This window comes from Gymnoscopelus microlampas, assembly GCF_963454915.1.
Source record: "Gymnoscopelus microlampas genome assembly, chromosome: 11".
Lineage (NCBI taxonomy): Eukaryota > Metazoa > Chordata > Actinopteri > Myctophiformes > Myctophidae > Gymnoscopelus > Gymnoscopelus microlampas.
Genome location: NC_139948.1, coordinates 33,829,420 through 33,854,787, shown reverse-complemented (window position 1 = coordinate 33,854,787; position 25,368 = coordinate 33,829,420). Strand labels below are relative to the sequence as shown.

Sequence of the window (25,368 nt, the reverse complement as noted above, 5' to 3'; positions counted from 1 at the left end):
ATTTCTGATCAAATTAGTAACTACGTTTCGTAGTTTTCTGCACTTTTCAAGTAGCTCCTCACTTTTGTTTTTTCTGAACTCGGAGAAGCATTTGTTCCTGAGTTTGATGGTATTCAAAATATCACCCTTCATCCAAGGTTCTGTGCTTGCTTTGACCCTCACCACCTTTGTGGGTGCGATGTTATCAAGTACACACAAAAAAGCTTTTTTGAAACAGGACCAGGACTCCTCCACAGAGGTGCATCACGCATTACATCACATCCTACCTATAAATTCTAGGATGCCGTCAGATCGCACCAGTTCGACGGCTTCCATAGTGGGTTTTGGTCATTGGAGAGGTGATGCACGTCACCTCTTTCTGAAGTGGGTACTTTCAAAGCCTGCCGTGGATTTAGGAGAGCACAAAACTCTCTCTCACACTGTGAGGTGCCTGTAAGGTGGCACTGCAAAGTGAACGACGCGTCACGCTAGACGTTCGGGCCGCGTAGCGGCCCGAACTTCTAGTTGTATACAATTGTGTGGCAGATTCAAACTTTTCATAGATTTCATAGTTAGCTTCATAGGTTTGACAGCACTATATTGGATCCATGTTCATTTGTATTTTCAGACATTTAATCACTTAAACCATAAACTTGACCTTTCACTTGGTCTGCCCCCCCCCCCCATCTACACCAAACCTCATTGCCTATAAATAGCAGATCTACAAGCTTGTAGATCGGCTATTTTCCCTAAAGTTCCCTCCAGAATACACAAAGATTAGGCGGCCCCCTGTAACTCTGAGGATCCCTAGGGGTCCCTGACCCCCTGTTGAAGAGCCCTGTATTATACATACACTAATTGTTCTCAACGTGGGGTTCAGGGACCCCCCAGGGGTCCTTAATATATACGTAGCATCAACATCTGTTTTAAGCACCTCCCTGTACATTGGCTATTTGAAATATAACCAAACTCCATGCTCCTCGTCTGAGTCGTCTCAATGTGATGTGTTGTGAGCTTGTAGATCGGCTATTTTCAGAAGAATTTGAATGTTTTTGAAACATTTTACAACACAAACATAGTATGGGGGTCCCTGGGACAAAATATTTTCAGATGGGGCTAATACATATTAATTTGGGGGTCCTTGACATGGAAAAGTATGAGAACCATTGCATTGATTATAGTGATAACACATGATTCTCTTGTTCTCAGCCACTTTCTCAGTAAGAAGAATCTCCTGCAGTTTCTTCCTCCTTGGACATGACACACTGTAACTCAGCTGTAGATGCGAAACTGCATTTTTTTGTCTCAGTAGTGCTTGTACTCTGTGCAGTGACAATAAAGTTGAAACTAAATCTAATCTAAACATCACTCATAAAAACAACTGCTTAATTTAAGCCAAGTAGGACATTTATCAATAGTAGGCTACAGATTACAGAATATGCAAGGCAAATAATGGCATTCAATAAAACATTTTATTCACAATTTAAGTGCAAGCTCTTGAAGTCATCTCTTTTAAGAGCTTGAATCCTCTTCACGAGGCTACTACTGCACAAAGATTAGTACATTTTTCGTTTTGGTGAAGCACATTAAAATAGTAGATATGTAGAGATATACAGTATGTATGTATAGAGAGTTCACAATATAGTAGTATAATATAGCATATAGTAAAGTATAATATTAGTTTAGATTAATATAGCTGTTTTTCCCCCTTTTGTAAAGGCTAGTGTGACTAATCATGCCATGACAGATCCTACACTATCTGCAATGTTGAATCCTCTGCCAACCAGTACAGTACACAGTCTCCAGGAAAATCTGATGGACGCTGGTGGTGACGCTGATCAAACTGCTGGGCTTTTGAGCAGTAGGCACGGCTCTGTTGGTGGCCAGCGTCATGCTGCCTTGCCTGGAGTGACTCTTCTTGTAGCGAGGGTCCTGCTGCTACACGCTGTGTTGGGAGCTGCCTGGAGTGCAGATGGTCTTAATTAGACTCCTTGGAGGTGTTTCAGGTTATTACTTGCAGATGGGTCAAAAACACCTGAGAATAAAATAAACAGGGAATATTACTGTGATAGTACAGACCGGTAGGATATCATTTAACTTTTAGATCATTTTCTTCTGCTTAAATAAGAGAACACTGCATGCTTCAATCAAATAATACATAAAGCATTGTCATTATCTAGTTAAAATGCTGTGGTTTCACTGACCCTGGTTCTAATGAATTAGAACAATATGCTCAATTTAAAATACACAACTCACGTTACCACGCTTTGACTCAGTCGCTGAAGTGGGCCACAAGCACCTAGAGTAAGGTTCTACTGTGTCTTTCCTCTGGACTCTTGCAGCGCAGCACCTACACGGGACCAGACCTCACACAGTCCAGACTTGCAGTCACAGTGTGCGTCAAGCACCGCCCCAGTGTGCTGTGCTCTGGGGCCATGATCCAGGGAGAGGTTGGCTTCTCCCTCGGTTGCTGAGTGCAGCACCTGAGAATAGAGTAAACAGTGATATTACTGTGATAGAACAGACCGCTAGGGTATTATTGTCTTCAGCTTACATAGGACAACACTGCATGCGTGCAACAAAAAAATCAAATAATATCTAAAGCAGAGGTCTTCAACAGGGGGTCCGGGACCCCTAGGGGGTCCTCAGAGTTACTACAGGGGGTCCGCCAAATCTTTGTGTGATTTTTACATAAACCACTTCAACCAAGTATCCCTATTCTGAGAGGAACTTTAGCCAAAGGCGTTGTGCGTTTGTAGATCTGCTATCTTCGGCAAAGTGGTTTAGTATAGCGGGGAAAAAGAGCAGGCTAAGTACAGAGTGAAAGGTCAGGTATAAGTGTTGTTTAAGTGCATGATTAAATGTTTGGAAATACACATTACCATGAATCCAACATGATAGTGCTGTGGAACAAGTCTATGAAGCTGCCTATGAAATCTATGAAAAAAGAAATATTCTATACAATATAATGGGGGTCCCTGCTTTATCTCGCTCTCAGCCAAGGGGTCCTTGGCCTGAAAACGTTGAAGACCCCTGATCGTAATTGTAATTATATCTAGTTAGAATGCTGTGGTGTTACCGACCCTGGTTGTGGTACATTTTGACCCAGTCTTGTAAGACCCTGCTTGTAAGACCAGCCACTGACTGTATGAAAAGTGCTGGGTAACCAGGCTAGTACTTTTTACTTGTGTTTTTCCCCCTATGAAACTCTCAAAGAACAAAATATCTGCATGCCAGCCACAATGGACAGACTCGACTTTCATGAATTCTTTTGGGTCATTAATAAGGCCCATATTTGGGCTTTGTTTACGTCTGACTTCTTTTGGGCACACAGTAGCTTAGTCCAGCGTTAGAGTTCTCTCTAAGTTAGAGAGAACTCACTAACGCCAGGGCTATTAGTATAAGTTATTAGTTGTATTTGATCAAGTCTGACTCAGATAAAATAAATCTACGATAGTCTTGATCCAAGGCTAACACAGTAGCCACGCTAACACACAGACTTGCACAGCACTTCTACAGTTCACCAACATTACCTGTCAAACGATAAAACAAAATAATAAAAACAAACTTACTTACCCTTGCACAAATAAGATTGAGCCTCAAGGCTGTTGTAGGCCATCAACTGGTCCATAGTGTAGTAGGCACTGCGTGTAAACACTAAATAATAATCATACAATATCCGGATAATGTATGGCCCGGCGGATAAAGATCCTTATTGACACTAAACTCACTCGTAACAAGCTTATACGGATCGATACCGATAAATGTAATCTTCTCCTCGTATTGTTTCCTCTTAATCTGCGTAAAATGTTCTAGCAGTGACTAGCTAAAGTAGCTGCTATGTGTTTGTTTACAGTGTTACACTTAGCCGGAGCTAACACGGTGCTGCTGGACCGAACCGGACCTCACCAAGATGGCGCGTAGGGAGGGGGTGGAGTCTCGGCTCCGCCCCCTCCCTATCCGTAACTTTGTATAATGCATATGAATGATCGATAATTAAAAAACAGGTAATTTTCCGTTTTCCATTCATGTAGATGAAAGGCTAAAATTGAAAATCAAGCCAATTTTCGATTTTTGATTTTTGATTTCACATTGAATAATAGACTGAACGCAAGATACGGGCTTGTAAAGTAATACTTGATATCTTGGCAAAAATTGTGTTTAACAAAAAAAATAAATTAAAAAACGGGTCAATTTCCGTTTTCCATTCATGAGATGAAGCCAATTTCTTATTTTCGATTTTGGGACTTAAGAACGGATATAAACTGAACGGATAATTTCCGATTTTCGATTTTGGGATGTGAGAACGGATATCAATTGAACGCTACGTACACGGATTCTAGGGGAGAGATCAGCATGTTTTTGTATTTTTATTTATACAGTTTTAATAAGGAGTTTACCCCCTTATTTAAATTAATTATCAAAATTATCTTTTGCAGTGGAAAACTAGTGCCTACAACTCTGTTCGATGCTTGAGATTGCGCGTCTTCACTGAGTTTGGAAAGTCTGCTTTCAAGTTGTGCCCCGCAACCTGGAACACCTACAGGGTTTGCTTTAAGTAGGCTACACCTCTCACTCTCTTGATCACTTCGTCCAATCTAAATTGCAGCTGTTATTTTATGTATTTTAAATAATCTTGGCACCACTGGAAAAGAGGGTCTCAGCTCAGGTTGAAATGAAATTGTCAGAGCAGTAGTTCTCTAAGGCGGCTCCAGGGATCCTCTGAGTTCCTTGGTGGTGGGGGTGTTCCAAATGGACCCTAATAGGCATGGAAGTTACAAGTGACAATGAAATACTTAGATCCACAGTGCAAATGTAGCCAAAAGCAGGTTTGAACCAAGGACCTTGGTTCAATCGTGGACATCTTGAAGCCTGTGGGGGCCACCGCTTGGGAGAGGCAGAGATTGAAAAATAACACTCCTGCCCAGCTGGTCTGCACAAACTTTGAGGACACTGTCTGAGATTTTGTCAGGGCCAGCAGCTTTAATAAAAAAATATATATGTCTGCCAACTAACTAGAAATGCAGCTTATGTTCCCAACCAAGCAGCACCATCTTACATAGCTGCTGGAAAGAGTCAACTGTAAGACATTCGATTTTAATAAGCAAGTGTAGTGTGGATTACTTCTTCAACAACCTCTGTGAAAGCAAACGTGTTGGAGATTACAGGATTTATCCTGCAACTCTAATACCCGATTTATACTTAATTGCATGACACGCGCACACAACCAAGTATAACTCAGGCTTTAGTTTGACCTTGGCATGACCTGATGAGTCTTCAAATAGAGCCCCAACTCCAATATGGTGTCATTTATAACTCAGCACCACCAGCAAAGCAAACCTCAACAAGTCTAAAGATGTCAAAACTCCAGCAACACTTGTATATAGAACAACTTTATGAAAGAACGAACACCATTTACATTTAATAAACTGAGACCGACTGTTACTTGACTGCCGTGGAATTTCTTTCACACTGGTTGATACTTAACCCTTGCAGCCCTATTTTGGGTCGGTCATTATAGGAAAATAAAATAGTGACAATAGATCTACCATATTCTTCACCCCCCATTCTTCACCCCCCATGTACAGGCATCTGTTTGAACAAATATTCCTCGTCTAATAAATGCACCCCTTTGTTTTAGTGCTCACATTTTCACTGTGTGAAATAGAGTGCAGGTACTTAAGAAAATGAGCCTTGTTCTGCATCTCAGCATCATCCATTAAGTGACCATATAACCTAGAAATCCATTTACATGTGTGCAACACATGGGAAAGCACTCAACTTAAAAAAGGACACATTTAAAAATAGTGTACTTTATTATAAATCTCATGTTAAAAATACATCGCTTACATTTAATAATAAACATTTAAAATCAGTGGTCGGTTTCCGTCCGTCTTCCCCTGTCGGGGGTCAGAGCTCTGCGGGCGGCACGCATCACCTGGCGGCCCAGAGCTTTAGGGCCGAGACGCATCTTTAACAGGGCCGAGCCACGAGTTGCTGCAGATTCTTCAGCCTGGCATGAGTCACCGGAAGACGACATGAAGACGGTGTCGGTGCACGTGACTTCCACCACTGGAAGGCCACGCCGTTGACCCTTGTGAAACAGGGATTCCCGGCGCTGCACGCAGGGGCTCTCGGCGAGCACGGCCCGGAACCCGTACGGCGTGGTCACCTTCTCCACGTGCTCCAGAGACATGGCCGCGCGCGTGGACAGGTCGGTGTCCCTCGCCACCTCTGGCTTCTCTGTGGTGTGGCCAGTGCAGCGGAGCCGTCCCAGCCTAAACGCATGGGCCGGTGACGGACGGAGAGGATATGGCTGCGCGGGCGACGGCAGAGCGAGGTGCTGCTGGTAGTCGGGGTTCTCCGCGGAGTCCTGGGACAGCAGTCTGTGGCGGTCGGGTTGGTGTCGTCGACCGCATGGGGAGAGGAGACACAGAGGAGACTTGGAGGGCGAGGGGATGATGAACGATGGGATCCGCTCCGGTGTTAGAACGTTCCTCAATGCCGCACCCGCTTTGAAGACTGCCATTTTATACCTGGAGGAGAGAGAGAGAGAGAGAGAGAGAGAGAGCGAGATGGTTGTGATGTAATTAACTCACCGAGTGCCAGAATTATTTCTGGCTATGTTGTCCCAGTGCCAGAGATTTTTTCAAACTAAAAAAAAAAAAAGTGCTTAGGAAGCGAGATACAGCCTTTTTCAGTAATAAGTTAAGCAAGGAGTGGATGGAGCTGCACATCTTCAGATAATGATATCTTGGGTTCTGAACATTTTTTTCAAAAAAATAAAAACACGTGAATGGCACTCAATGAGTTAAGGATGTGATTAAATATGAACACTCCTCAGTTCAATTCAAAGCTTTGTTCCACTGGGGGACAATTGATAGTGGTCAGATGTTTAGACAATACATTCATACATGCAATTCAATTCAAGTACCAGAGATCACAGCATTCAATAGTGTGACGATAGATACATGGCAAAGGTTTCAGTTGTATCACAGCCTCCTTTTGCCTTTAAATTTTAAGATAAGTAAAATATTTCAAAAAGTATAAAACCAGTGAAAAAGAGCATAAAAACTTACTTTCATAAACAGCACACAACTATGAATGAAGGGAGAGCAAAATGAAACCCCAATTTCACCTGGTTTTATTGACAGCAGGTTTTGCTGACACCAATCAACACGCTCACCATGGTTGATGAGCAGCTGGACTGATTAGTTCCCTGTTCATTTCTCCATCCTCCTCATTAACACTAATCAGTGTTCAGCTGCATGTTTGCACATACATGCACACAACTTGTCTCTGTGAGGTTGCTGCATTACAGTGAAAATATACAAAACCAAAACTGTCCACAAAGCATGAGCAGAACCTATAAGTTAACATTTAGTTAAACAGTGATATGGCTCATTGATTAGATTACACTTTACACGTGTAACATGCATAACATTAAGACCATGACGTTATACAGAGTGTTTATGTCCATGTTGTTGTTGTTTGTCATTCTTCCACAGAATACACCCAACTCACTCCAAATCCAACTCACTCCATGAAGACTTAAGAAATATTCGGCCAACTCAGTCCAGGGCTCGGACAACTCCCTCCAGGACCAAAGACCAGGTATATTGTACTTAATTCCTCAATATTGTACTTAAGCACAAATTAAATTTGTGGAGTGAGTTGTCCAAATTTGTGGAAATTTGTGGAGTGAGTTGTCCTCTGCTGTGGAGGGAGTTGGCCAAGTGTGTGGAGTGAGTTGGCCTCTGCTGTGGAGGGAGATGTCTGGAGTGAGTTGGGCTCGATTTGGAGTGAGTTGGTTTGTGCCACATTTTTCTCGACTGGGTGATGTGGAGGTCAACGCTGGGCAGAACGCCACCTTCTATTCCAGTGTGTGGCTACAGGCAAGACTGCTGAAACAGAGCCCTTCTTACTGGAGGTAAGACCAGTGGTGTAAAGTAACTAAGTTTATTACACGGCTTGGTTGAATGCTCGATTCTGATTGGTCAGTCATCGGTCATTATTTCTGGATAATGACCGATGAGCTCAATAACGGACCGCTGTCTAATCAGAGACTCAGAACACCTGCTCATATCAACCTGCGCTGCTTGATTTTATGCTTTATCCAACATGACAGCCATGTAAACAAACAACCAATGTCATTTACAACTAAACGTTGCTCTCAAGAATGTTTTTGAAAACATTTGAAGTGAGAAATAGACGATGCAATAACCGAAAAGTCATTCTATTTGATCCACTACACTTCCTTGTTTATCGTGGCGCAACAACGGGGGAATACCAAAACGCTCGCCCCAAAACATAGTCGCCCCGGGGCAAATCCGGCGGTATTACAGGCAAATCGGCAGTAAATAGAATGGGGGGCGAGTGTGTTTTGGGGCAAGTTTTTTTCCATTTCGTCATTTGTTTTTTGCGAGGCGAACTTGTCCGCCCAGCCCAATACTTATGGAATACTTTCATTGCCGTAAGCAAGGAAATACTTCGTTTTGTTGTTACTTTTGGGTAAATGTATTTATGTATTTATTAAGTAGCCGTGTAATAAGCGGGATAATGCATGGGGAGGTAGTCATTATTGAAATTTAAAGCCCTTCTGTCGGGCTTTAAATTTCAATAATGACTACCTCCCCATGCATTATCCCTTGCACATTTAATCAAGTACTGTACTTAAGCGTTCCAGCGTACCGCAAGCGGAGCTAATACCATTAGACGGCCCAATCTAGTGGTATCGGCCCAAGGAACCATCACGCCAGAAGGAAATGTTTGGATCGGGATGGTACGGAGGATCTGGTTCAGCGCTCAGGTCCTGGACCTGGTGAGACGAAGGAGGAGCCCGGCCAGGAGACAACCCACAGAGCCTAGTCCCTCCACGTGCCAGAGCCTCCCCCGAGTTCAGGCAGAGTAGTTCTGGAGAAGCGGACTGATTGGCCCTGTCTTTCCCTATAGGACTGACCGTGGGTGCTACTGGGACGTAAGTCGGGGCTTGATCAACCCTGGCTGGGTCACCTGGGCGAGGGTGTATGTTGTATGTTGCGAGACCCGAAACACCCTATGACCCCAGGCTACAACACTGATGATGCGTCCCAGTTGCATCCATGTGATGTATTTCTTTATTAGTTATTCTATTTATAGTGGCTCATAGGAATTTATAGACTACGTGACAACCAGGAATAGTTTGGTGACCACAGGAGAGACTGTTGACAGCCGGAATGTAGACGGTATCCCGGGAGCAGTATGGGTTAGCGCCCCATGCTGCGTCTTCCGTGAGGAAGAAGCCCAACAAACCCGCGGTGAGGCCTTTAGGAGGGCCATTCCATTCCAGCGTACCGCAAGCGGAGCTAATACCATTAGACGGCCCAATCTAGTGGTATCGGCCCAAGGAACCATCACGCCAGAAGGAAATGTTTGGATCGGGATGGTACGGAGGATCTGGTTCAGCGCTCAGGTCCTGGACCTGGTGAGACGAAGGAGGAGCCCGGCCAGGAGACAACCCACAGAGCCTAGTCCCTCCACGTGCCAGAGCCTCCCCCGAGTTCAGGCAGAGTAGTTCTGGAGAAGCGGACTGATTGGCCCTGTTTTTCCCTATAGGACTGACCGTGGGTGCTACTGGGACGTAAGTCGGGGCTTGATCAACCCTGGCTGGGTCACCTGGGCGAGGGTGTATGTTGTATGTTGCGAGACCCGAAACACCCTATGACCCCAGGCTACAACACTGATGATGCGTCCCAGTTGCATCCATGTGATGTATTTCTTTATTAGTTATTCTATTTATAGTGGCTCATAGGAATTTATAGACTACGTGACAACCAGGAATAGTTTGGTGACCACAGGAGAGACTGTTGACAGCCGGAATGTAGACGGTATCCCGGGAGCAGTATGGGTTAGCGCCCCATGCTGCGTCTTCCGTGAGGAAGAAGCCCAACAAACCCGCGGTGAGGCCTTTAGGAGGGCCATTCCATTCCAGCGTACCGCAAGCGGAGCTAATACCATTAGACGGCCCAATCTAGTGGTATCGGCCCAAGGAACCATCACGCCAGAAGGAAATGTTTGGATCGGGATGGTACGGAGGATCTGGTTCAGCGCTCAGGTCCTGGACCTGGTGAGACGAAGGAGGAGCCCGGCCAGGAGACAACCCACAGAGCCTAGTCCCTCCACGTGCCAGAGCCTCCCCCGAGTTCAGGCAGAGTAGTTCTGGAGAAGCGGACTGATTGGCCCTGTCTTTCCCTATAGGACTGACCGTGGGTGCTACTGGGACGAAAGTCGGGGCTTGATCAACCCTGGCTGGGTCACCTGGGCGAGGGTGTATGTTGTATGTTGCGAGACCCGAAACACCCTATGACCCCAGGCTACAACACTGATGATGCGTCCCAGTTGCATCCATGTGATGTATTTCTTTATTATAAGTACAATTTTGAGCTATTTTTACTTTACTGGCATATTTCCAATTTTCAATACTTTTACTTATACTCCACTACATCTCAGAGGCAAATATTATATTTTTACTCCACAGCAATTATTTGAAAACGTAAGCTACTAGTTACTTTGTAGATTTTGACTTTCTACTTTTGGTACTTTAAGTACATTTTGATACCAAAACTTTTGTACTTTTACTCATTACTTTTAACAGAGTACTTCTACATTGCAGTTTTGTTACTTTTATTTAAGTAAAAGACTTGAGTACTTTTACCACCACTGGGTAAGACTGCTGAGCCCATCTTACTGGAGGTGAGAGCTGCAGTCTGATGTTATGATACGTAGGCCTGCCACAATTAATACATAAACGCTTGATCCGCTTGAAGGTAATCGCAATTATTTTTGCAATCGTTATAATCATTTCCATTCATCTGTATAAAAACAGATGGATGAAATGAACAGAAATGTCATATTTACATCATTATTTCCATGTTGTTCACACTCTTTAGATAGATAAATAGATAGATAGACAGATAGATAGATAGATAGATAGATAGATAGATAGATAGATAGATAGATACTTTATTAATCCCCGAGGGGAAATTCAGATATCCCATAGCTCATACAGGCAAGGTTAGTTAAAAACACATCACAAAAAGGGGGGGGGCACAGGTTAAAACTTTGAGAAGACAAATATAAGAGATATATTATGAATAAGCATAAAAAAACCTGGTGTCCCTGTTATGGGCATTTAGGGCCATGCAACGCGGTTGTAAGCTTGTAGACCTGCTGTTTTTCGCGATGATTATTATTACGTATATGGCATGTTTTGGCCATAGTACATTATTTATTTTGATTATTGGTAGCGGTCGTGGTCAGTCATTTCCTTGTATTTATTATTGTTATTATTTGTCATATCTGCCCTGTGCAATTTTTGTTTAGAAAGCCTAAAAGGCAAGCAGAAACGTAATATTTATTCATATGTTCCAATGCTCACTGCCGAAAACGCATTTAAATGACTGGTTTATCGGTCAATGAAAAATCACAATTATTTGTATAACAATAATCGTCGGCTAGATTGTGATGATGCTGACAGCGTGTGACACGTTACAGCACTTCAGTGGAATGAGTGCTGTTATTCTGCACCTCAGTTATTGTCCAAAAGTTAAGATTTTGTTTTGTCTTCTCGTGGGCTGTGCTCGTGTGCTCACCATGAAATGAGATGAGATATTTTTCTATTTGTGTTTTTCGTTTGTAGTGTCGACTGTGCGCGGGCTACCAAACTCCTACAGTCATCTCTCTCAAGCACAACGTTTAAATATTTAAAATTCTCATTCTAGATGCACATAAACATAGGTGTGCCTCTGTTTGTTATATTGATGGTATGTATACGACTCATTTGATTTAGCCTATTCTTTGACAGAAATGAACAACGTACCTCACTGCCTGCCATCCCAAAACCCTGCTCCAACTCGCCACTTCTCTCATTAGGAGTAGAAACAACAGAAAATAGATTTATCACAACCCATTATTTCCTTCTGTTTCTCCATTTTTTGTGTTGGGGGTCTGTTTGTAACTCTGATTGTACAAATGGAACTATTCAGTTTGGGGTCCTTGAACTGTAGAAGTTTAGAACCACTGCCATGAAGTACCATTATTAAATCCAATTATACTAGATCTTGTATGGCAATGCTGTGGTTTCTTTGCAGAGCAATAATTTAAAACATGATACAAATCTCAGTTTTTCAGGGTGGTAAGTTAACCCAGGGATCATCACGTTAATATTAAGCATGCAATACATTTGCATGCAATACAAGTGATATTTTTTGGTTAAAACACTATATTCTGATAGTAATCATTGCTATAGTGTGTTTGTTCAGTAACAGGAGTCTCCCCAGCTCTTTAATAAACAGAAAATACATTTTTCGGTAGGTGTCAAAATCTCAGCCAATCAGGAGAAAGTACCCACTTTTAAGCTTAATTTGTATAATGTTCCAGTTCCAATTTTGCATGCTCATTTCTTAGTGTCATCACTTCCAATTTCACTTGCTTAATCTGTGTCCTGGTTGGATAAAATTGGAAATGAAAATGCATTTTCTGTTTAAGAGGTGGAGTCAAGGAGACTCCTAATACTGAACAAACACTCTATAGCAATGAGTACTATCAGAATATAGAGCCATTTAACAATTATTTTAACCAACGCAAATCACTTACCCTACCTTTTAACTACCTTTTAACACCTAAAGAAAAATTCAAGTCTTAGCGTTATCTCCAGCCACAGAGCACATTGGCCCCCCATATTTGAATGCCAATATCACCGTTGTGGTGATATTGGCATATATAGCAAATTGGTTGTCCCTGACGAGATGGCAGAGATAACAGCTAGGTTTATTGACAGCCCTTTCTAGACTATAACACTAGGAAAGTGATTTTTGCATTTGCTGTAATTTGGGGCAATGAAGATTTAGAACCATTAAGGATTTTGTGTCATCCTTTCAACATTACTTGTGTAATTGTACCGCTTTGCAATCTGTTGGTATTCAATCAAAATAAATATTTGTGTTGATAATGCTGGTGTAAAACTGACAAAAGAGCCAAATGGCATATTTGGTGTATTATGCCACTGAGCTTTCAGAGTATGTCAAACACATTTGAGTGGAGACAGACATGGACTACACAATTAACATAACATTTTTATTTTTGACAAGTCAGCCAAAAACAGCCATCTTAGAACTTTTGGAATTGCTTCTTGGCTCCAGCTGCCTTTGTTACTTTCAACACGTTGAATCGCACCGTCTTGCTGAGGGGGCGGCACTCTCCGACGATTACGATGTCTCCAACTGTGACGTCTCTGTGGTGGGAGAAGCAGAACACAATATTGGAACTTCCATATGGCAATTCAATCTTAATTGCTTGTGCATGTGGAGAACAAGTTGCATCAGTATTGCCATTAGGCAGTGTCGTCATAGTCTTATAGACTTGGAAGACCATCGTGAGAAATACATCATCTGCAGCAAAACAAAGCTTCCACACTCAAATCCCAGTTTCTGGAAAAGCAGTTACGTGAGACAAGTTACATAAACTTGGCTGGCTGTCCCCAATAACCATCTGCAACAACTTCATAACATGAATGTAAATCTGAACATCGTCTAATTGACCTAAAATAATTAGATTGTCATCTTGAACGAACAGGACTTTGGGGTTTTGGCCAAACAGTCCAATTCCATTCCAATCTATCAATTAAATTAAAAAAATTAAGATACGCCTCAACTTCTGGAAACAAGCTCACAACGTTCCAGGTTAATTTATTGCAGGAACCTTTAATAAGGCTAGTGTAGGAGGTGCCTTGTACCTGAAGGCAGGTGACAGGTGGACAGACATATTCTTGTGCCTCTTCTCAAAGCGGTTGTATTTGCGAATGTAGTGCAGGTAATCACGTCGGATAACAATGGTCCTCTGCATCTTCATTTTGGTCACCACGCCTAACAGATAAGACAGGAAAAGAGAATGTTAATACATCTGCAGATGCTAAAGCCATGCAGAAATAACCAAAAACAGTTAATGATTCAGAGTATATGTATTAATCCAACGTGGATCAATGTCTCTTTAGGCAGGTCTACATCAGTGTTGCCTATAGGCAGTTGTCGTCAGAACCAAAATGGCTTGGAAGACCATCGTGAGAAACATCATTTGAAGACCATGGACAGTACCAGTACATGCTGAGCTTGTGCTCATAGCACAGATCCTTGTGACTCACCAGAGAGGATGCGGCCACGGATGGAGACATTTCCGGTGAAGGGGCATTTCTTGTCAATGTAAGTGCCTTCAATAGCCTGGAGAGAATACAGAAGATGCTTTCCTTTAGCCCTTTATACATTAAAACAGTCAATCCTTTAGCCCTTTATACATTAAAACAGTCAATTCTGGTTACAAGTAAAACAAATAACTGCATCAGCTATGCCAATAGGCAGTGTCGTCAGAGCCCGACAGGCTAGGAAGACCATCGTGAGATAAACATCATTTGCAGGTTTGAACTACTACAAAAAGCTATAGTCGAACACATCTGCTCATTCAATACTGACATTATTTTATTTCATAACTTTATATCACCTCTCTTGGGGTCTTGAAGCCAAGCCCAACATTCTTATGGTAGCGAGGGAGCTTTTCCTTGGACTCCTTGCCACCTTCAGTGGCCAGAACACGTTTCTTGTTCTGGAAGATTGTGGGCTGCTTCTGGTAAGCCCTCTCGGTCTGTGGAACGAGACACATGAGCAATTTTAGGCCAATTCATTTTATATTGTTCATGCATGTTCTTAAACAGAATAAGCTGCATCAGTGTTGCCATTTGGCAATATCGTCAAAGCCTTGTGGGCTTGGAAGACCATCGTGAGAATACATCATATGCAGGGAAATAAAGCTGCTATACCAAAATCTCCATTGTAGGAAAAGCAGTTGTATTAGAGGAATTCACTACCATTGTGTAAGTTACATATTGCTTTTTTGTCTAGATTAGTACTAGAGAACAGAAAATATATAGCATATTTGAAAATTAATCAAGTCTGTCACTTCAACTGCCTTTGGATTAGAGCACTCCTACCAAAGTTCTTTAAGTTCTAATAGGTAAGTTTGTCATTATTTTTTACATATGGTTTGGGGTTATTTGGAACAAACTTAAACATGTGACAACTCCAGTCCAGGCAGTAAAGGGGTGCTCAGGGAGGCAATAACAAATCAATGGATGAAAGGGAGCCAACATGCCCACTCTAAGCGAAATGTTCGCATAGATCGTGCGGACAGTCATTTGTTGTAAATGTTTCCACTTCAACAAATCAAACTAGAGTTAAACATTACTCAAATATCATGAACCTATTTAGAGTCACTCAACATAATGAGATGTTAATGATAGCATCTTCCTAGTCACATTAGCCATGTCGAGAAACTGCAGTTAAATTAGCCATCAAGAGACGTTCAGCCAACATTTACATACGTCAAATGGTCAAATCACAAGACAATTATTTTGGGTTTGATATGTAACGTATGTTGGGATTGATATGTAATGTAATTGATATAAAAGACAATAGTCTTTTACAAATTCTGCACGGTGAGCGAACACTGGTGGAAAGCTAAGCTAGTTAGCATTGTGGCTAATTTCCTCCATCTCTGGACCGCACGCGGAGTCGCGGACACACGATGATGAGGTGATTACTTTTAAGCTTTAGAATGCTTCGCCATGTCTGGAAACTTCTCCGTGTTGCATATAAGGAACATGTAAGGATAGAAAAGTGATATTCTGCAGTCAAACTGCGGGGGGGGACGTGAAAACAACGAGTAAATGTCGCCACGCCGTTCTCTGGAACCTACTTGTGCGTCCGCCATCTTCGCCTGCCGAGGTGTAAAGAGGCCTAAAGATGCGCGCGACGCAAGGAAGTACAGGAGGGCGCCGGAAGTGACGTTGACGACATAAACCAGGCTCGAGAAATCTCTGCAAATATATTACTTTGACTTTTGTCTTTACTGGCAAAATGTACTGTTTGGCTTCAATAATAATAATAATAAGAATAATAAGAATAATAATAATAAAGTGAGGAATGCATAATTAATTTGATCTTTGTTCTAGCAAAATTTCATATACATAAATCCAAATGATGTAGTCAGTCATTCCAAACCTTCTTTCATTGTGTTGAGATTGAAGCCAAGTAGTACATTAAAACAATTTGTGAGTCAAAAGATAACAAAGCTGCAAGAACTGTTCTTTTGAGTTAACTCTTTAATGTTTTCTGTTAGTAAATCCCCCTGGCTCTGATGTTGTTGTATTGTTTGTGTTTATTGTTTGTGTTTGTGTATTGTATTGTATTGTATTGTATGTTATGATTATTATAAATGAAGATTTGTGAAACAACTTTTTTTTAAACTCTGCAACAATATTTATTTATTATTTAAACACGTTGCTGCTTTGTTGATCTGCGTGCGTGACACCATCATACTGGTTTACTGCTCAGTGCTAAGATCCGGTCCAGAGCTCGCCTACTGTATCCTCACTATCCTGTAACTTGCACATACAAATACATAAACCTACACAGGCCGTTTCCGCAGCTGGTCTGGGACCGGATCTACAAACTGCAAACTAAGTGAACTGACCCCAGTCAGTCTACTACTAAACACCTGCAAGCATCCATATGATTCCCATAAATCAAGTGGTTCCCAAACCTTTTAGCTCAAAACAGAAATTAAGACGTTTGCCCGCCCGGGACCCAAACTAGTGAAAATCGCAGATCTACAAGCTCACAATGCAACGCTTTGCGCCGCGTTGTGAGCTTGTAGATCGGCTATTTTCACTACTTCTCTACTACTTATTAAACATATTTTTGTATCCATTAAATTATTTTTGAAAAATCATTGAAATGTATTTTTGGTATGTTTTGACATGGTATGTCTTAACACATAATAATTGGTCCGCGACCCAAAGATGGGTCTCGACCCACCGTTTGGGAAATAGTGCCATAAACAAACATTGTGTCACGTGACTTTACGGAAGCGGCCGGGGTTCTATGATACAAGCATTTCAAGATGGCATCATCAAAGGGAGGAGATGATTCAGGTGGCTATACTTTAAATGTACACATTACGGTGACACTAACGTGAACGACAATATTAACAAAAACGAATTGTCATTTGAACTAGCAGCATGTTTTTGAGGTTACATCTTAGTTATCTTGTTAACACTGTCATTAGCTTAACTGGCTAGGCTAGCTTAACTGGCTACACACGTTAGATTAACGAGTAACTATTTACATCAAGCTATATGAAGTTAGCCAGCTGTGTAGGACAGATGGCCCGTTTGAGTATTAAACGAAACGGACAACAATGAGTCGTCGTGTTAATGTTACTGTTTGAAGGTTACGTTCATCTGCTATCTATAGGCTTGTTATCTAGCCTGTTAGCCAGCTGATGTTGGTTAGCCTTGAAAGCTAACGTGGTTTTCCACATTCTGATCTTAATCTGACTTTGTATTATCTAAACATTACATATCTGTTTTTCAGGCAATACTGGAGATCAGGTGGTGGAACTTGGAACGGTGCTACTAAAGAAGTAAGTAGCACTAGTAGGCCATTATGATTCAGACTGATTTAATTGTCCCAAAGGGCAACGAAGATGTTGCTAGGCTGGCTCAAGGTAGATGACAGAGTACAACAACTTGCAATGCGCCTGGTCTTTAAAATACTCAGAGGAACAGTGCCCATATACCTGTCAAACTTCTCTAGAATTAGAGACGCCCATGGGCACAAAACCAGAGGGAGCTCCTCTGACCTTGTTTCCCCCTAAAAGCGGCACACACATGGGGAAAAAACACATTATGCCATTAAAATGTGGAATGCCCTACCAACAGCCATAAAACAGATCAATTCCCCATCCTCATTTAAAACTGACCTTAAAGGGCAAGACCACTTTGGTAGAGGTTTGTGTTGTGTACTTAGCTTGCCATGATTTAACTCCAAGGTTCAGACAAGTTTCTTTATTTAAAAAAAAAAAAATCACACCCTGTGTGAAGGTAGCGGCGCCTTTGAATACATTATGTCATCGATATGTGTTTATAATGTGTTTATAGCCATGTGTCATGTGAAGCTTGACCAATCACTTTGTTGACGGGTCTGACCAATCAGAGCGTCGACGACAGATAAAGTTAAATTGAGGATCTAACTTTAAATAACTTACCTAGAAGGAGACTTTAGCCAAATAAAAATATATACAAAAAAAAACATGAGGAAATAAAAAATAAACCTTGACATCATAGTGATGTCATGAATAGTCCCCTTGCCTGACAAATCACAACCTTGACGGGCCTGACCAATCAGAACCTTGACGGGCCTGACCAATCAGAACCTTGACGGGCCTGACCAATCAGAACCTTAACGGACTCTTGGATTCTCGATCGTCTCTATCAAACCATTCTGTCATAACGGATGACTGGGTCCCGAACTCAGACTTTCTATACATTCACCCTTCATCTGTTCTTGTATCTTTCTCTTTCTATTCGTCATATTAACTTTAAATAACTTACCTAGACGGAGACTTTAGCCAAATGAATAATAAGATGAAGTCATTGTCATCGTTTATATAGACATCGAATTCTATATTCATGACATCATAGTGATGTCATGAATAGTGACCAATCACAACTTTGGCGCACCTGACCAATCAGAACGTTGACGCACCTGACCAATCAGAACGTTGACGCACCTGACCAATCAGAACGTTGGCGCACCTGACCAATCACAACTTTGGCGCACCTGACCAATCAGAACGTTGACGCACCTGACCAATCAGAACGTTGGCGCACCTGACCAATCAGAACGTTGACGCAAAAGCCAGGCATAGAGGGCTAATATCCGCTCTATACCTAAAGGTATAGAGCGGCTAGCGCCGCTAAAAACAGTACTGGGTTTGGTGATGCTCTATATTGTCTGACTCTGAATCAACTTTGTTTGCGTTTGTTTATGTGCTAAAAGAGTGACTTTGAGAGCTCTTACGGTGTACAATGCAAGTCAATGAGGAGCATATTTTGAATGATCAATTTCTAATCACTGGAGCAATTATTTTTGATTTCTTGTCCACCTTTGGAGTGAAATCATGGCAAGGTAACTGCACAACCCAAACCTCTACCAAAGTGGTCTTGCCCTTTAAAACAACAAGTCCAATTACATTTGGACTTGGACAATTTTACTAGCTTGCCCCAGAGAGTCAAACAACGCACTCCCTCAGCGAGATCCACTGAAGGAGCCGCGTGGGAGTGGCATCCTCTCGCCCTCACCCCACTTCTTTCTGGAAATATAGCTACTATTGATTTTAGTGTTGTTGCCGTGATATGTAATGTATTGTATGTCTTGATCATGAATTGAGTACAACGGACCACAATGGAAACAAGCCCCCCCAGGCTTTTTGTGTTATGCTTTTTAGCATAGCTAAACAGTACTGCTGTATGGTTTTTCAATGTTGCTAATAAAGTATTCAATCAATCAAAAGACTCACAGAGGCAAGGCAGTTACATGCCAAAGGCAACAGATCATATCACAGTTTCCGCTATATAGCCTGATAGTGGAAAGAATAAATGAATGGTGTAGCGGTTAGTTCTCCCAACAGTGTGTTCACACCGTACCGTGTCATTCAAGAAATTCTATTTGCGTACATGCAGTACGCAAATAGAATTTTTGGAATGAAGCGGTTAGAAAATTAGCTTCTTGTCCGGACGCGAATGGAAGTACACAACTTTGTTTGCGTGCGGTGTGAACACACCTTGTGAGGCCGGCCTGACAGCATTACAGTAAATTCACTGGGCAGACAGGTTGGCTGATAATTCCATTCTGTTTTCTATGCCACCACCTGTCTTCTTTGCAGACTTTAACAATACCATTTAGGCTATTCTTGTCCTTTAACAGGGTTCCCATGGTCATGAAATTCCTGGAAATATTTTGAAATTCTAAAAACAGTTTTCCAGGCCTGGAAAAGGTTTGGAATTGGAAAATGTTATCAAAATGATCAGATCAGCAACTTATGGAGAAGGGTAGAAAGCAGAATATTGCCTTTGTATCTTTATTAGCAAGAAGAAGGATATTATTGGAGATGAAATCAACACTGGCCCCTAAAGCATCTATACAGTATGGCTTAAAGACCTCATGATGTATCTACATTTGGAGAAAATCAAATTCTAATCGTTGATCAGGTATGGGGCCCTAGGATTAAACATAACTAAATTAAAGAAGCTACGGGACAAATAAAACAACTACCACCATCGATACGTTGATACACTCTAGGTTAACACGTTTTATTTATTTATATATACACACCATATGTACGATCAGGGAATGCCAGGAGGGATAGCGAGCGAAATCATAATTACTATATGAAGTGAATAATTTGTATTTATTATAATTTATTTTTCTTTTGAGTTATGTAATTGTCAGTATGTTGCATGTTGTATGTTGGACCCGGGGTGGGGGGTAGATGTATTGGCACATAAAAAAAAAACATGTCCCAAAATATGTCTAGCATTATGTGCAATGTCGTGTGGCCTAATGTATACAGGACGTTTTTTGACAAAAATAATAGATCTACAACGTATGTTGCACCGTGATACGTTGTTAGCTTGTAGATCTGTTCTGTTTGTCACATGACACCTTTGCTCGAGTCTGTCTTGGTGCATTGATAGAACACTGGTGTATATAGCCTCATTATTGCACCATATGATTGATATGGGGTAAAATTATTTGTAAAAGTTATGGAACGGTTTTGAAAATGAATTGTCAAAAATGTGTGGGAATCCTGCTTTAATGACAACCAATTAAGCAAGAAGAACAGCAAATAAATGATGAAATTAGAAGATTTAAAAATAAATAAATACATCAAATAGTTTCACGGACACAAAAAGATTTAAGCTTCCACAGTAAGTGAATTCATTGTTGTCCCACTTTGTTCACGTCAATTTTAATTTGAGTTGAGATTGTTCCTAGATTCTTGTGTCAAAAATGTGAACATACCCGCCATATATAATGCTGCCTTTTTGGTTTCACTATTCTGAAATAAATAATCAATTCGAGGAAGCGAGGAAGTGTGACGAAGGCACAACCGTTTACTGAAGAAAAGACAATTGAGTGGTGTCATCAGGGAAGTAGTTAAGTCACTTCTTTCTCGCAGTAGGTCACTAGGTCCCTTATCGTTTCCCCACAAAGACGCAGTATTATGTGATTACTTCACTATCTATTTTTATCTATCTCTTTGTGGCCTCTTTTGCAGTTTCATTTTTGAGCGGGTCCAACGTCACGGGAACCATACAGCTGTGACCCGGGAACAGCTGGGCGGGGGAGAGCTGGTTGACCCAAACCACAAGAAGCTTGGCCAGTGCCTGCAACAGATTGGAGATGAGCTAGATGGAAATGTACAGCTCCAAATGTATGTGACTCCAGTAGAATTCCAAAATTCTGTCGTAACAATGTTCCGTGAATTTGAATATAAACTTTGAATTTGTTCCATTGCATTTTTTCCCCTTTCCAGGCTGATAGATAATCCTGGGCTCAAGCCTTCAAAGGACGCATTCATAAAAGTTGCCTGTGAGATCTTTTCAGATGGAAAGTTCAACTGGGGCAGGGTTGTAGCACTGTTCTACTTTGCCTGCCGCCTTGTCATCAAAGTGAGTGAGATAGTCCCATCCAACCCGCTTCTTCCAAACCTAGATTGATAAATAATTATGGAATGACGTGAAACTATAACTCTTAAAGGGATTGTTCACCCCCCAAATGACTTTCATTTTCTCCTATCGATTACTCACCCCATGGAACCTTGACTCAAAGAGTCTCCATTGAGTCTCCGCCGGTCATCAAATTATTGGCTTAGTAATGCGACAAAAACTAAAAAATCTACATGATTTCAAGGTTTCATGTGGTGTGTAATTGATAGAAAATAAGTCCTTTTTTTTGGTGAACTATCCCTTTAAGTCCTCTTCTCTCATCCATTCAGGCTCTGGTGACCAAAGTTCCAGACATTATTAGAACCATTATTACATGGACCATGGATTACCTACGCGAGAACGTGATTAACTGGATCAGAGAGCAAGGTGGCTGGGTAAGGAGGAGCCAAAGGAAAAACATTCCATTTGAAACCAACCATGTTAAATCAATGCACTTAATCTCCGCCAGGATATTTTTCATTATATTTCTTGTGAGAGCTGCTAGCAGGTCAAGGGCCGCATATTTGTTAAATCAGTTGATGACAACTATGTCATTTTTGTGAAATAATTGTCGCAAAGAAATCATCCCACCAGGCTATGGATTGCACGTCCCGCTGGGGCTAGGCTATGGACTGGAATGAAAATGTCCGTACGGGATCAAAACCACTAAGTCAAACTTTCACTGCATACAAGACTATTATTATTATTAGGGCGTCCCTACTAAGGCTGTTAATGGATATTCCGTATTTGAATATTCCTTTGAATATTAAATATAAAAGAGTGTTCGAATATAAAATCAGACTCGCTCGGTAGTAGGTGTTAGAAAGCGCACTTGTTTAATCATCACACAACGTCACTTAAATTGATTCAAAATGATAACGGTTCAAGATGAAACGGGTGATTAATTTGGTAGTGATGGCAGACTGTTTACAACGAGACTCGACCGAAAAAGCGATGTAAAAACTATGTGGATTGTACCTCACGATAAAACTCAATTGTCACATTTCTCTTGTAGCCTACCTTAATTTGATGAAACAAAAAAAGAATAGATTATTTTGATTATAATTGAAATGTTTCATTTCGAGGTAAAGATTGCTCCAACTTCCATCACAGCACAATGAGCAAATCCTTGGAGGGATGCGTCTCTGTTCTCCAGATAAGTTCGGCTTGTATAGGCCTACAGCTTTATTGGCTTTAAAATAAAATGAGTATGTAAGTAATCCTTCATTTGATCTACAGTAGCAAGAGAGTGCGTTTCTCAGCACCAACCACGGCCGGCACATATAGAGAAAGAAATCTGTGTTTGAATTAAGTTTTACTGCATACAATATTTTATATAAAAAAGAAAAAATCATTAGAAATTTGATTCGAATGGATCGCACTCTGGCGGAGATTTGTGCTCTTCTCAGCAAACATTTCTTGTTTTTATTGCTTTGTTGATGGCAGTTGTCAGCAATGCTATCGTTTCCTTTTTTTATGTTCAGGATGGGATCCGTGCACATTTCGGCACTCCAACCTGGCAAACTGTGGCGGTATTTGCAATTGGGGCTCTCACCGCTGCGCTAGTTATTCGCAAGATATGAGAGGATGAAGAGAAGAAAGGAGGATGCGACGTAAACAGACTGTGGTGAGTCAGGCAACATAGGCGCAAGACAGAGGAAATGATGTGAGGGAAATGCAAGGGACGATTCTGAGGACTATAGAGGTGATGGAAGAGTCAGATACAATAAACCACTCGTCTGTTCCACCTTCCGTTGATGTCGAAGAATCAGGAAGTACATTGTCCGTACCTGTGTTCCCCATGCCGCCGAAGATATGTGCAGTGCTTGATGACATGCACTACAGAAGGGTAAAGAGATGGACCGACCCGACCAAGGCACACATTTGAAGTAATTTATTTTTAGTTGGTACAAAAGTCACTGCAAACCTTTTTTGCAGCCTGAGTCCATCATCTACATAGCACTTTCATTCTTTTCAGTTTTCTCCCATCTTCCAACTCTCCATCCACTTCCTCGTGGTGTCTCTGTGCTATGGTATGCATTTTTGCATGTGTCAGTGAGTATTTGCTTGTGAAAATCTGTGAAATCTTTGATGGCCAAGTCATGCTTTAAAGACCTTGAAATTGGAAAAATAATAATGAATGTTGTGATGCAACATTCCTAACTTTCACAAGCTCTTCGGAGTGGATATTGATGAAATTAAATAAATAAAATAGTTGGAGGATGCACTTTAAATTATAAAGTGACACATTTTTAAGGATTGGCTGACTTTACTACAGATCATCAAACGAAACAATAATACGATGTGGAATGCTTATGTAAGTGCCTCTGATTTTGAAAGTGAGCAGTGTTGTACAATTATATGAACCCTATTGAGAAACCCTGTCAAACGCAGCTCCTTTTTACCATGGTATCTCTCCCTCTAGATCCTGATGCCTTCCACAGAGTAATGTGTGACCTTTTCATGATGAAACAGAGGGCCAGATCCATGACGTTTTGTTTTGGTGATCTTTGGCTTAGGAGAGGTTCAGCTCTCTTCAGCGCAAAGATGCATGACAGGCATGACTGCATTATTTTCCATGGGGTCTTAAAGACTTGTTGCATTTCTGACACAATAAGCACTGTGCATTACTCACAGATAATTACCTCACTCTAAGCATAGTGTTCAATGTACTGTATTTTTAAGTGAGCTTTTCAATCTCAAACTATAATCCTACCTTCAACATGGAATTCTTTTTATACATTTTCTTGTTTGTCAGTGCCTTGGTGGTGTTTTTCTTTTTTAAACTATCACTTTGATATTCCCAAATTTTCACCTTTTCTATCACATTTGTAAAACAAGTTTGTTTTGTGATTCCCCTCAGAAAACCTTTTTGCAGTGACATTTTGTATGTTGTAATACGAAATAAATCATTTTTATGACTTCCTATGAAATATGTGTTATCATGGTTGGGGTGTGGAGAAATTAAATCAGGTTTAACAATCTTACTACAAAACCGAGGACAGAAGCATGAAAAAAGAGCCATAACTTTAAAAAAGATATTTATATTATGTTTTTGAACAGACATTCTAAAGTGATGGTTAATAACTGCTCGTAACCTAGTCTATTAGATATAGTGTATAAATGGCAAAATGTGGTGTTGATGTATTTTAATCAATTCAATTCAATCCGGGAAAGCATCCGTGTTGTTTTAGGTTGTAGCTGTAGGTTGTATAGTGTATAGCAACATGGGTTTTTCAGAAAACTGTTTGGATTTAGAAGGCATTTTTAGAATCTGCCTCAGGTCTAAAATACGTTAAGGCAAAATTAACAAAGTAATTAAGCATTGCAAAATTGTTAATGGTTATTATGGATATAAATTGTACAGCTTATCTAAAAAGAAAAGTAATCAGGATTTGCATTTCTGAATTGTACAGATAATCCATAATGATTACTGTTAATGTATTGGATCAGGAACCTCATTGGTGGGCATTGTGAACAAACGATTTTACGTGAAAACACAGATAATGTATATATTTTATTGATTCAGGATTTGGAATCCGCAACAGACAAGAGATGGCCAGTAGTGCAGGAATCCCAGTGGTTAGATAAGCTCATTGTTTTGAATGTGTCATAAGATTTTATTGATTTTAAGTTTATTGAAAGTTACAGCAGCAATAGCAGTATATACAGTACATACAGTATATTAAGTACTTTATGTACGGTACATACAATAGGTTGTACATAGATATGAAAAAGACCATGGCTACAGC

At 41.0% G+C, this 25,368-nt stretch overlaps 2 protein-coding genes and 1 long non-coding RNA gene across 3 annotated transcripts; 1 reads left to right on the top strand and 2 right to left on the bottom strand.

The window, feature by feature from the left end:
• Positions 1-1,364: 1,364 nt before the first annotated feature.
• LOC311055298 lies at positions 1,365-3,887 on the bottom strand. The gene is made up of 3 exons (XR_014601779.1): positions 3,556-3,887; positions 2,236-2,462; positions 1,365-2,014 (listed from the first exon to the last, which is right to left on the bottom strand). It is a non-coding gene; the product is annotated as an uncharacterized lncRNA (long non-coding RNA).
• A 9,184-nt stretch (positions 3,888-13,071) lies between these two features.
• rps11 (ribosomal protein S11) lies at positions 13,072-15,806 on the bottom strand. The gene is made up of 5 exons (XM_084071613.1): positions 15,760-15,806; positions 14,509-14,649; positions 14,156-14,231; positions 13,751-13,880; positions 13,072-13,249 (listed from the first exon to the last, which is right to left on the bottom strand). Exons 1-5 carry the CDS (start codon positions 15,772-15,774, stop codon positions 13,126-13,128), a joined length of 486 nt encoding a protein of 161 aa, XP_083927739.1. The 5' UTR covers positions 15,775-15,806; the 3' UTR covers positions 13,072-13,125.
• A 1,130-nt stretch (positions 15,807-16,936) lies between these two features.
• Positions 16,937-24,540, top strand: LOC311055449 (apoptosis regulator BAX-like). The gene is made up of 6 exons (XM_084071640.1): positions 16,937-16,996; positions 17,439-17,487; positions 21,187-21,342; positions 21,445-21,580; positions 21,907-22,011; positions 23,101-24,540. Exons 1-6 carry the CDS (start codon positions 16,966-16,968, stop codon positions 23,197-23,199), a joined length of 576 nt encoding a protein of 191 aa, XP_083927766.1. The 5' UTR covers positions 16,937-16,965; the 3' UTR covers positions 23,200-24,540.
• The last annotated feature ends 828 nt before the right edge of the window (positions 24,541-25,368 follow it).